Source organism: Hemicordylus capensis, chromosome 2, assembly GCF_027244095.1.
Source record: "Hemicordylus capensis ecotype Gifberg chromosome 2, rHemCap1.1.pri, whole genome shotgun sequence".
Lineage (NCBI taxonomy): Eukaryota > Metazoa > Chordata > Lepidosauria > Squamata > Cordylidae > Hemicordylus > Hemicordylus capensis.
In genome coordinates, this window is record NC_069658.1 from 329,688,299 (window position 1) to 329,701,799 (window position 13,501).

A 13,501-nucleotide genomic window follows, 5' to 3' on the forward strand; every position below is an offset into this window, starting at 1 on the left:
CATGGCAACTCTACTTGAGCAGAAGTTATGAGGAAGCACATAACATGCTCCACAACATGTGGATATTTTCCTAGCCACAATCTCAGAATTTGACTTGGCATTAAGAGTAATGAGTGTTATTGCTATTCAAAAATATAAAAACAGGTATACACAATGAAAAATATTTCAGTTCTATGTAGTCTGATGTTTAAGGCATTTTATATATTTTAATAGGTGGATTAAGGAAATCTTCATATTGTCTACAGCATTTGCTTATCACATGGCCAGCAGTGGATGTTTTATGGCCTGCCTGTACTGGTAACTACATTAATATTTTTAGTAATAGTAATGGTGTAGCTTGCTGATTATGCTATAAAATTTGGAAACTTCTGTTTTTTTCTAATTGTTGGGGACCAAAACAATAGCTGACTCCCCTTTAAAAACCATAAACTACAGTACAATAGTGCTTAGTCACTGGAATAGTCAAAGAAAGCTAAAATCCAGGACAGCTTGAAGCCACCATGAATAGAATATGGTTCACAATTCAAACTGCTGCTGCTGTGATTTCCAACATTTTTTGCCTGAAAGCTTAGACACTTGACAGCTCTTGCTTAAATCACTTACTGGAAGAGTCAGCTCAAGAGTTGGAAGACAGAGAACTAAACAAGGAGGGGGGAAATGCTGAAAGCAAATCCAAAAAGGCCAAGTAGAGAGAAAAAGGAAATATGAAGAGAACTATAACTGAAGGGGGGAGGAGAAGAGGAAAAAGCACACAACAAAACTTCAGAGTGGAAAAACAGAAAGGAAGTAGTTGCTACCTAAACATATTTGTTGACAAACAAATGTTCTTCAACCAACCAATTTTGAAGTTCCCATTACCAATCCTACGAGGTGCACTTGTTAAGAATACTATGGCATTATTTAAGCCTTGCAGCGTATATGAAGTGAAATATTATTAATCCACTGGCAGCAGAAGCTGTTAAAGGTTCATAAAAATCCCAGTGCAACTATTGAATAACTCTGTGGCAAAATTCTCATGAAGGCACATCTGATTGTCCCTGTGTTGTTCACACTTGCTTGCCTTGCTCCTTCATACACCAAACAGCCAGTGGATGTGCATGAAGTCACAACTGGCTGCAGCTCATGGCATGCATCTACTGTGTGCTAGTAGATAGCATCCATCTTCCCTTCACACTTTGTTACCCAGATGAAACACCATTATAAAACATGCCTGTTGCCAAAAAGTGCAATTTGGTTGTTATAAGATAGCAATGCAAGAACTAGGGCAATGCCTAAAACTTTTGTGTTTTAAAGAAGGGCATCTACTTTGTGCCACTTCTAGCCCAAAGTTAAGAATCAGTTCCATAGGTCCCTGTGTAGAGATTCCCATCCAGATTTGCATGCAGGGATCTATGGGCTGGGAGGGTAATCTAATAACAGATTTAGAAAAGGGACATCTCAGGAATGTCATGACCCTGTCCTAAAGTTCTGACACATGGAACTATCATTAGAATAAAGCAACAGCTTTCCCCCTCAAATTGTGGATTAGAGAAGGTCCTCTATCAACCTACTCAGTCTTGGCTGCTGGGGAATATTCCATCTACCTCAGTCTCTCTCTCATCACTCTAAACTTTGCACTCAGCCTATCAGGTGTCTGAGAGAGCTGCCCCATAAATGGAAAATCACCAGCAGGAACAGACCTCCTTAGTATTTGGCATGCTGAGACTGCTTCTGAATGTGGACATGCCAATTAGCTATCATGGCTTATAGCCGCTGAAAGACCCTTTCACCAATTTTTTTTTAAAGCCATCTAAGTTGGTAGCTATCGCATCTCATGGTAGATTGTTCCATAAAGCTTACCAGATTAAATGGAGATCGAGGTCTAATACTTCAACAGTTGTGCAGAGTTTTCCTACTTATGCAGCATCATGACTGTAACAGCTTCTGAAAAATCTGCACAGTTTTTATTAGGCAGAAACATGCCCATAGCCTCTTATCAAAATAATTGTATATTCATTTCAACATGACTACTTAAAATTGGATTGAAAACTCTTTGGAAGCAAGCTCACAGTTCCTGCTGCTTCGTTCCCCACCCTATGCCTTTTCATTAGGCAAGAAGAGAAGCAGGAACAGAAGGATGAGTATGCAGTGGCAGTAGCAACGATGCCATCAAACATCAGGTAAGGAGATGGGTGAGGTGGAAATCGGAGCTTGGTGTGCAGAGGCTGTAGCAGGAGATTGGGCTGAGGCCCTCAGAAATCAGAGCTCATCATGGTTCACTTGCCAAGAGGCTGTGGGGAAGGGAAACCTGTTATGGGAGATGTGGCAGCTCACCATACTGCCTCAGGAGCCAACTGGGTCAGGCCTGATCCATGATGACCAAGTTATATGGCTAAAAACCTAGAACAGATAGTGTTATTTCAGCTGCTGTGCTATGGTCGATGTGAAATAAGGTCTAGGGTATATACAAAAGTGAGGAGTGGTTCTCAAGTGTTCTGGGGTCTCAAGTGTTCCCCCGGGCATAGTCATTCCACCTCCCAAGCAGCCATCAACATGTGTTGAGAGGTGTGTCTATTGCTGAGTGCCAGTATGCCATGGCAATGGCTTTGACCTTACACCAACCCATTTCCAAAAGGTATGAAAGCACAGGAAGCATTCTGCTGCAACCCAGCTAAATCTGAAGCAATAGAAGAACCACACTGAGGGTTTTTTGAACCAGAACACCAAAATAAAGGGAGCAAACATGGCTTGACCATGGCAGATAGTTGATCTGCTGTTGCAACCACATTGCTGTTTTGCCTCCTTGCTTGGATTACCAGATATTGAAGGGAAATACTGCACCAAACATTACAGCTGTCTCCCCAATAGGGATGTGCCAAAATGCAATTCAGCTGTCCAAATTGAGGGCACCTCCCTTTAAAATCAAGGGTTTACACAACCGCTTTAGGTTGGAGGAGAGCAGGTCTGTACCACTGCTTGCTGCCATTGTGGTGCTCCCCCCAGCTATGCCCACATGCTGGCAGGGCGTCTCCCAGCTGTCCCTGCGAGGCACCGGCACACCTCCGCACATGCATGGTGGCCATGTGTGTGGTCAGCATGGCTGCCTGGCACGTGGGCATAGCTGGGGGGAGCGCCAGGATGTGCAGCAATGGCGGCGAGCGGAGCAGCAGGTACAGAACTGCTCTCCACCACTTCAAAGGGGCTGTATAAGTCCTCAATTTACAAGGGAGGTGCCTGCGACTCAGAAATCCAAATTGTGTTTTGGCACATCCCTACTCCCCAAGCAATTTGCATGAGTGTAGCTTTTGGACTGAGTGTGGGAGTGGAGTGGGAGTAGAGTTCAGATTGCGTTAATGTGTGTATGCATTTCCCTTCTCTCTCAACTTAACCCACAATCTTGTTACACAGATAGAGTGTAGGTTTAAAGAAGATTCTACAGTAAATGACTTTTATTTTTTAAAAAATGAAATAACCGTGAACATATTAACAGGCCTGCAGGTGGCACTACAGTACAGCTGGATAGAAGGTAGATATAAGTCCCAATGTACAGTCAAACAATGGAATCCATCATTTCAATGGTGACAATTCTGAATACAACTCTATCAAGCAGGAACATTTTACTGAAAATATTTCTGGACAAAGCTGATACTGAAAATTAGTTCTGGGAAGTAGAAGTCCCAATCTAGAATTGACAACTGGTGAACTATCACTTGGTTTACCAGTTTAGGGAGAGATGTACAACATCTCCAAAACATAAAAAGTTCTCCCCCCTTCATTTACTTCTATCTTTGTGGAAAGTAGAGTTGGAAATCAATTTCTTTCAGCTCTCTTCTAGCCAATTGTGCTATTTTTGATTTAATTCTTTTTGAAAGGAAGACTAAATGCAGTGTGCCTTTCCTTGAAATCCAGGAACAGTTGTGGTACTTCAAATTCTAAAAATATCTACTTTCATGAAATACTGTTTCACTACAAACCTAGTTTTTCACTAAATACACAATTTTTAATCCTGGAGCCATCTGGGGAAAACAGTGGTTTCTCTTTGTGTTTCTGCATTTCTACAGTGTATAGAGAACTGTTAAAAGGGAACATGAAGAACGTTTTCTTTTTTTTCCTTGGCCTGTGTCAGACTCAGGACAACTAGTGTCCAAGTTTTTGTAGCTGGGCTCCTGGTCACACTCATTCAGAGCTAGCTACTTAAATCTCCAACAGAATGTCCATCTTCACATCATTCTTTCTAACTTCTTGGAAAGACTAACTAGGCATGAAAAAGGTTCACACTTCTAATCATAATATGCAGGAACACCCACATGGCTTCCATGCAATTTTAATTTGCAAAAGGCCACAGGAAAGGGACACAGCACCTTTCATTAGTCAAGAATTCTGTATGTTGTGGTGACCTTCCTGTAGGTGTTCAGAATTGAGGCAGCGTAGAAGACAGTGGCTAGAGAGTGTAATGAGTGCCACGGCACCTCCTAGCAAAACCTCTGGCTCCTGCAGAGGCAGGCATGTGCACTCCCCTTCTATTCTGTGAGCAAAAAATTAAAAAAAACAACAACTCCAGAGGAGGATTTGGATCACCAGTTCCTAAGACCTAGCCAGTTTGGATTCATGAGCTTTAAGTGTGCCAACTGCGTCTTTCACTGCATGGTAAATAATATTCTTCACCTGTAAACAAAAGAAAGTATAAGAATTAAATTCCCTAACAGTGTTCTTTCTCTACTATATAAAGACAGGTTTCTTACCTGTAACTGTAAGTTCTTTGAGTGGTCTGGGCATTCACACATGGATATGCGCCTGTGCAGAGTGATTGGAACATTCTAGAGCTTTACCAAATAAGGAAAAAAGAGTGGGAAATGATTTCCCCAGTGGATAAAGTAACCCCCTACTTCAGTCTCAGAGAATGCCGCAGCCAGAATGTTATAAATTATAAGAAACTCACTAGTTCTCCGTCTCTCCATCTCCATCTTCATTTTGTCTTCAGCCCCCATCCGTTCTCCCCCTCCCAGTCCGCTCTCACCACGCTCTGGTGGCGCTTTGCGCTTTCCTTTACCCTGACCGCCAGCTGGCCTGGCCACCACCCGCCCATCCCCGCCGCTATCTGGCAGCTGCTCGGGAACTCTCGCGAGAGCTGCCACGCATGGGATTAGCAATGGGTATGCCTAAGATAAATAGATAGATAGACAGAGGGAGGCTGGGAGAGTAGTGTGAATGCACAGAAGACCACTCAAAGAACTAGCTACAGGTAAGAAACCTGCCTCCTTCATGGTCTCTGTGCATCACATTTGGGATAGTAGCAATCTAGTCTTACCTAGATGGAGGGAGCAGCCTCCCTGGCAGACTGAGTGAAGAACCTTGGAGCCAAATGAGACTCAAGCTCAGGATCCAACATCCAAGGCATAATGGCAAATAAATGTGGAAGGCTGGGACCAGGTCGCTGCCTTGTACACATCTTCTAATGGAATCCCATTCCAGAATGCTGTAGATGCAGCCATTACTCTTGTTGAGTGAATACACAGAGGGCAAGGCAGAGATTTTTTTTGCCAACTGCTAGGCCAATGCAATGGCTTCCTTCACCCAAACCAAAATTCCCTCAGTATGGACAGGGAGTCCCATAGATGGGCCTGCATAGCTAACAAACAGAGCCTGGGTCTTACAGAAAGATTTTGTCCCATCCATATAGAAAGCAAGGGCCCTGCGAACATCTAGTGAGGGACATGGGGTCCGGAAACAAGACAGGCAGACAAAGGAAGAGCAAGATGGAAGTCCAATATGACTTTGAGGAGAAAGGAGATGTCTGGGTGTAATACAACTCCGTCCTTATGAAAAATGAGGTATGGAGAATCACATCCGAGGGCCTTCAGTTCACTGATTAGTTCACAGAAGAAATAATCACAACTAGGAACAGCATCCTGATTTTACCTGTAGTAATGAAATTTCTAGGACATTCAAGTGACTTTTATGTTAATTTTAAATAATAAAAGTTTATTCTGTGACTTATAGAGTAGCCAAATACTGGTTGTTGTTGTTTTTAGCTTCTAGGGTCCATTGTAAGTTGGTATTCTCTATTTAGGTTATTTGGGTCAGCATTGTATAAGTATTTCGTACAAATGTATTTTTACTTTTCTCACATTTTGTTTTGCTGGTTTCTGACCATAATACAGATTGACTGACTGACTAAGAGATATTGCGGCAACCCTAGAGCAGGAACTGCAATCGGCGCAGTGGTGAGCTGAGTGTAGCTGCTGTTCTGACATGCAGCAACCCTCATGCAAAAAGGTTAGGGCTGCATCTTTTTGGTCCCATTGAAGCTGACTTAGAAAAAGAGACAGCTTCTCCAGGATGAAGTGCTGGTATCTTGCCCAACATGCCTGATGGTCTGCCACTTTTAGCAGGAAACTCGCAGTGGAATAGATCTGTCTACCTACATCATCCAATTTCTTTCCCTTCTGGTCAGCCGGTATTAAGAGGAGTTGCTGATGCAATCTAGATTGCACAGATTCCATAACCACCAAGTTTGGTACTAGGTGTCTAGTGAGATGCTGAGTGTCCTTTTGTGGCACTCTGTACAAGTTTTCTAGCTTTTCTGACGTTGGGAGGTATAGAGGCTGGCTTCTCCCATGCTGCTTTAACGAATTGTGGCAATGTGGGTACCAAAGGCAGGGCTATCAAGTTCTGAGACTTGGATTTAATAAGACCAAATATTGGGTCCTCTGGAGTGGGGTGAGACTGCTGTCCAAGTCCAATGATGATGGCATGCATAACAGTTCTTCAGTGTAGAACTTGAAGTCCGCCTCAGGAGCTTCTTCCACCTGTTCCTCCACAGAGTTGTCCCCTGGAGAAATCTGTGCTTCCACAGGTAAACCTGAGGCCTCCAGATAAGATGTCTCCTCCTGGATGGTCATGGTATCAATGACTGGTACTGAAGGTTGTTCAGTGGGTTATAATAGTGGAGGGAGAAGGGTTTGGCTGGAGGAAATGTTGATACAAACTTGTCCGGTGCAGGCTTGTTCGATACAGGCTTACTTGATACCTGATAGCTGTGGCAAGGACTATGGCAGGGTGAGCACCCTTGCTGGGACCCCGGATATGATCTAGAGTTAAATATTTCTTTTTCAGAAAAATTCTGAATATCATATTTTAACTATTATAATAGTTAATAGTTAAAACTATTATTTTAACACTGAGTGTTAAAATCTGCTGAGAACAATAATTAAAATATATGATAATTTTTCTGAAAAAGAAACAAGAAACTATTAAGACTTGTGTTTAAGTAATCAAAACAGCTATAATTATATTTCCTAGTTAATTGATTGAAGGCTTTTGTTCTGTATGCGATCCAGTTATTCCAGAGCTTGTCTACTGAGGGAATCTAGAACTATTGCCCGAGAATTATCAAATATTGATAAGTGGCAGAAAAGATAATAGAGTAGAGCAAGCAGCAGCCTAACCAATCACATCAATCACCCTTACCCTCCACTCAGTCCATTCACTCCTCCTGTGAGGAAGGCATCTTAACTTCCCAAGGAGCCAGAGCCTGGGTGACAGGGAAGTCTGGAGAGTGTGCCAGAAGAGAGGAAGCCCAGTCAAAGCAGCACACAGACACAGGGCCGCTGCTTCTAGCACTGGGACAGCAGCGATCTCACTACAGTGCTGCTGGGTCGCTCCCTCTTTGCTACTGCTGCTTTTGGGGCTGGCTCCAGGAAGTGCAGCCACCTCCCCACGCTGACGCAGTCTCGGCAGGAGACGCTGCAGCAGGGGTAAGACCTGGAGGGAACGTGACCTCTGCCACCATGTTTAGGTGCATTTTACAGAGGGAAAGAAGACAGAGGGGCGCTGATTCTGGGCTCAGTGCGGGCTTCTAAGGGCCATTTCTTGATCACGGCGCTAGTCCAGCACCATCTGCCCACTTGCCCACCCTGGCCCAATTCATTCCGCCACTCCCTGATGGCAGAGGGAGGTGCTACCAGTACTAGGGCAGGAGAACTGAGCGAGAGGCAGGGAAGCGCAAAGAAAATGAAACTTCTGTCCATGTCAGGAAAATAGGGCTGTTTTATGAACGGGGCGCCAGACACCAAGAGATTTTGGGAGTCCTTCCAGCCACCTTCTTTCTTCCTCCCTTGCTGGGAGAAAGCCTCCCTTTTCTCTCACTCTTCCTCACACGCAGCCCGGGCAGAGGAAGGAGCAGCTCGCCAGCAGCAGCACCTCTCCCCCTCCACCTGCATGCCATCCCATGCCGCACAACTTAAAACAATGAAAAGGAAGGATTGGCATGATGTAGCAGGGCTTGGTGGGGTGGGGGAATGGAAGAGGCAGCACAAGCAGCAGCGTGGAGAGACTGCCCAGCTGCTGAAAACAGTTGCACGCACATGCACCTTAGAGGGAACACAGTATGGCATGCTTGGCCGGGGGGGTGGGGCGGTTTGATGACGACGGACGGAGGGGAGATGGAATAAATAAAGATGCAAAACAAAAACACAAATCCAAAGACAAAAGTATAAGTGAAAACAAATGAATAAATGGAGATGAAAATACGGAGACAAGCAAGACAACTTAACCTGATATTGACTAGGTAAAGCTGAGAGGAAGTGTCAGAAGACCATGCTCTTGTGGTGGTCGACAAAACACTGAGGTAGGGAAGTACTCTATCCACTGGGGGAATCATTTCCCGCTCCTTTTTCCTTATTTGGTAAAGCTCTGGAATGTTCCAATCCCATGGCTCTGTGCAGGGGCATGCCCAAGTGTGATGCACAGAGACCATGAAGAAGCAGTCAAAATTCCATAAATATTAATTAACTGTACTCAGGGCTGATCATATTAAAAAAATGAATATGGGAGGATGTCTGAGAGGCAGCAATAATTCTTCAAGTCTATGCAACAGCTAACTGTACCTCTTGTTAACAGAATTAAGCAGTCTAGAGAATGTTGAACAAAACCTTTTAAGTACTTAGTAACTGAATGCTATGCAAATTGAATCATTTTTGCCCCTGCGTGCACAATCACATGCTATATTTAAACCAGAGTAAGAAGTTCATCAACCTGACTGGGGACAGGTCATATTTTGAATATCTAGCTTTACTATGATAATCTTTATTATCGTGAAAGTTTTTTCTAAACAATCAAGTTGCTTTAAGTATATCGTAAATCTAATATATGTATACACTATTTCTGAAAAAATTCCAAAAAAGCAGATGCAAGAATGTCTACAGGATTCATTTAGGATTCATGACTGCCAGCTACTCCACTTTGAGATTAACTCATCCTAAATCAACTTCAGCCACCTAATGGCACAGCAGGAAATGACTTACCTAGCAAGCATGAGGTTGCCGGTTTGAATCCCCGCTGGTACCTATATCGGGCAGCAGTGATATAGACAGATGCTGAAAAGCATCATCTCATGCTGAAAAGCATCATCTCAGACTGCATGGGAGGAGGCAATGGTAAACCCCTCTTGTATTCTACCAAAGACAACCACAGGGCTCTGTGGTTGCCAGGAGTTGACACTGACTCGACGGCCCACTTTACCCTTAAATCAGCCACAAGCATTTTTGAAAATATAATATCCCTTTTCTCCTAAATATGATGTGCCTAAGAGATTGTCCCACAAGACTGACTGATGTTTACCTGCAGTTTATCTTCATGGTTTGTGTGAGTATTAGACAAGTGCCTGAACTCTTGGGTCAGGCGGAAGCAGTGTTTCACATGTTCTGGAGATACAAAATCTTCTGCTACTTTAATGCAGCTATACAAATTGTGAACCTATAAAAACAAGAAGCAGAAATGAGTGACAGATAACCACAGAACTGAATATTTCACAACATATTCAACGTTGCTTCTTGCAGAATAAAGTAGGTAAATCCTCTTTCAATGTGCTCAACCACATGTTTGAAAACAAACATATTACCAAAAAAAAATTTTGAGTTGAAAATAAAATAACTCCTTTAAAATAACATAATTCCCACTGATGAATAAACACAGTTTCATCATCATCAACACAGCCAGATTCTGTGGAAGATGTGCAATTATTCCGTTAAGGATGAGGATTCATTTAAACCTCTTAGCAGATGAAAGAACCAAGATCAAAGAAATCTAGATGACAAGTATTCTTTACAAAGGCAATACAAACATATGCAGGGAGGTTAGGGTGGGTTTTATGAATACAATGGATCACTACCAGATCATCAGTTACAGGTGTGCAACCTGTTTTATCTGGATCATGATCCCTTGCATTCATAATGAATGGGTGATTAGCCAGCTTCCCAACTGCTGGTGGGCACAACAGCCCCTGAAGCTATGGCAGAACCCACTTTAGAACACACCTCCCAAAGCCTGCCAAATGCAGGTCAATGGCATAATGCTTTATGAATGGTTGTTGAGATGACCATGTAGCAGCTTTACAGATATCAGCCGTTGATATTCCTGATAGATGATCTGCAGAAGATGCATATGCCCTTGTGGAATGAGCCCATATAGTACATAGGGAATCCACCCCCTGTTTATATGCTAACACAATCAGCTGCACTGGGCAGGTCTTTGTCTCGATACTGGTTGCCATTTGGCCTTTTCCTTGTAAGCAATAAATAATCTGTATTTCTCATGTCCTTTGTGGCTTCCAGATAATACAGCAATGTGCATCGCACATCCAAGGAATCAAGTGTCCTTTCTAACAGCGTTTCTGGGTTTTGAAAGAAAGTAAGTAGCATTGTATCTTCATTTATATGGAATTCTGCCAGCACTTTTGGCCGGAATTGTCGATTACTACTTTATGCAGATAAAACTGAAAGTTTGGTCTGTCTGCTCTCAAGTTCAGTTCACTGCAATAAAAAAAACTGTTCTTAATGGCAAAATGCATTTTTAATTGGTTCAAATGGGTGCTCCGTTAGTGATGAGAACACTAGACACAAGCTCCATTGGCTTTTAAACTGGTGGATACAAGTTGTTTAGTCCCTTTAAGAACTTCTTGCAATCCGGGTGGGAAAATACTGTTGCACCATCCCATCCCTTGTGTTCTGGATAAATAGCTGCCAAATGTACCTTGAGAGAAACATTTGTCAATCCCCTTATCTTTAAGGATGTCATATAAAGCAAGACTTGTCTCGATGTGGCTTTCCTAGGGAGGAAACTAAATTGTTTAGCATACACTTTAAACCTTTCCCATTTATTGCAGTCATTTTTTCTTGACTGCCTTCTATTATTAAATAATATCTTATCTAGAAGCCGATCCTCCACGGCCCCTCCATCCCAGACCAGTAGGTCAGGCCGGAGTGGGAATATGTGATAGACCCACCCTCAACAGCCTGAAAAGCGGCACAAACCACGACTGTCTGGACCACCACAGAGTCACTAGTATTCCTGACGTATTATCTCTTAACATTTGTACCAGTACCCGATTTAATAAAGGTTGTGGTGGGTACAAGTAAAGAAGTCCCCTGTTCAATACATGTTGAAATGCATTGCCAAAAAATCCCTTGCTGAGTCCTGCACATGAACAGTATCTTGACACATTCTGTTGGCTGCAGTCGCAAATAAGTCTATCGATGGATGACCCCACTGATTGAAGACCTTTGTTAGGTATATGTGTCATAAGAACAGCCCTGCTGGATCAGGCCCAGGGCCCATCTAATCCAGTATCCTATTTCACACAGTGGCCCACCAGATGCCACTGGAAGCCTACAGGCAGTTGAGGGCATGCCCTCCCTCCTGCTGTTACTCCCCTGCAATTGGTACTCAGAAGCGTCCTGCCATTGAGGCTGGAGATGGCCTACAGCCTTCTGATTAGTAGCCGATGATAGACCTCTCCTCCATGAAGTGATCCAAATCCCTCTTAAAGCCATCCAGCTTGTTGGTTGTCACTACATCTTGTGGCACAGAATTCCACAAGTTGATTATGCATTGTGTGAAAAGGACTTCCGTTTGTTGGTCCTAAATTTCCTGGCAATCAATTTCATGGGATGACCCCTGGTTCTAGTATTATGTGAGAGGGAGAAGAATGTCTCTCTATCCACTTTCTCCATACCATGTAGGATTTTATAGACCTCTATCATGCCTCCCTGCAGTCTTTTTTCTAAACTAAATAGCCTCAGGTGTAGCCCTGCCTCATAAGGAAGATGCTCTAGGCCCCTGATCATCTTGGTTGCCCTCTTCTGCACCTTTTCCAGTTCTACAATGTGCTTTTTTAGATGTGGTGACCAGAATTGTATGTAGTACGCCAGGTGTGGCCGCACCATCATTTTGTATAAGGGCATTAGAATATTAGCAGTTTTATTTTCAATCCCCTTCCTAGTGATCCCTAGCATAGAATTGGCCTTTTTCACAGCTGCCGCACATTGAGTTGACACTTTCTACGAGCTGTCCACCACAACCCCAAGATCCCTCTCCTGGTCCGTCACCGACAGCTCGGATCCCATCAGCATATACTATACAACATATATAAAGCATGCTTATACTTTTCAGAGGTCTGATATTGTTCTATTCGTCAATCCTTGTCTTCTTGTTTCCATGTAATATTCTAATTTTCTGAGATTGTGGATTTGAGGTTTTCATGAGCTGTACGCCATGATCATCACAATTATAACAAATTAAGGCTTGACTTATCTCGCTTTGCATGTAATGCGTCTGTCTCATATATCAGTTACACCTTTTAATTTGCATTACTGAAATTAATGGACTTTTGCACGATATTCTAATTTTCCGAGTTTCACCTGTATAATGTTAGCCGTTTTATTTTCAATCTCCTTTCTAATGATCCCTAGCATGGAATTTGCCTTTTTCACAGCTGCCGCACATTGAGTCGACACTTTCAACGAGCTGTCCACCACAACCCCAAGATCCCTCTCTTGGTCAATCACTGACAGCTCAGATCCCATCAACGTATACTTGAAGTTGGAGTTCTTTGTCCTAATGTGCATCACTGCACACTTGCCAATACTGAACTGCATTTGCCATTTTGTCGCTCACTCAACCAGTTTGGAGAGATCTTTTTGGAGCTCCTCACAATCAGTTTTGCATTTCACTACCTGAAAGAGTCTGGTATCATCTGCAAATTTGGACACCTCGCTGTTTACCCCTACTTCTGGATCATTTAGCAATGGTCCCAGTACAGATCCCTGGGGGACCCCACTTCTTACTTCCCTCCATGGTGAAAACTCTCCATTTATACCTACCCTCTGGTTCCTGTCTTTCAACCAGTTAGAAATCCACTCATGTACTTTATCCCATGACTGCTAAGTTTCCTCAGGAGTCTTTGATAAGTAACTTTGGCAAGAGCTTTTTGGAACTCCAGGTATACTATGTCAGCTGGATCACCTTCATCCACACATTTGTTTACACTCTCAAAGAACTCTAAAAGGTTAGTGAGGCAAGAGTTCCCTTTGCAGAAGCCATGCTGGTTCTCTCCCAGCAGGGCCTGTTTTTCTATGTGCTTTACAATTTTATCCTTGAGGATGCTTTCCATCAATCTGCCTGGAATGGATGTTAAGCTAAACGGCCTGTAATTTCCCGGATCGCCCCTGGATCCCTTTTTGAA

The 13,501-nt window shown here is 43.2% G+C and overlaps 1 protein-coding gene and 1 long non-coding RNA gene across 4 annotated transcripts in view; one reads left to right on the top strand and one right to left on the bottom strand.

Annotated features, from left to right (window-relative positions):
- Window positions 1-211: 211 nt before the first annotated feature.
- LOC128342358 (uncharacterized) lies at window positions 212-10,721 on the top strand. Its single transcript, XR_008314924.1, has 3 exons — window positions 212-297; window positions 2,091-2,159; window positions 10,593-10,721. It is a non-coding gene; the product is annotated as an uncharacterized LOC128342358 (long non-coding RNA).
- Window positions 3,411-13,501, bottom strand: part of KDM3B (lysine demethylase 3B) — a 125,381-nt gene continuing 115,290 nt past the window's right edge. For all 3 annotated transcript variants that reach the window (XM_053289585.1, XM_053289584.1, XM_053289586.1), the window contains exons 23-24: window positions 9,601-9,735; window positions 3,411-4,644 (exon numbers count right to left, since the gene is read on the bottom strand). In XM_053289585.1, the coding sequence (XP_053145560.1) occupies window positions 4,564-4,644; window positions 9,601-9,735 (216 nt within the window). In that variant the 3' untranslated portion in view covers window positions 3,411-4,563. The remainder of the gene's footprint in view (window positions 4,645-9,600; window positions 9,736-13,501) is intronic.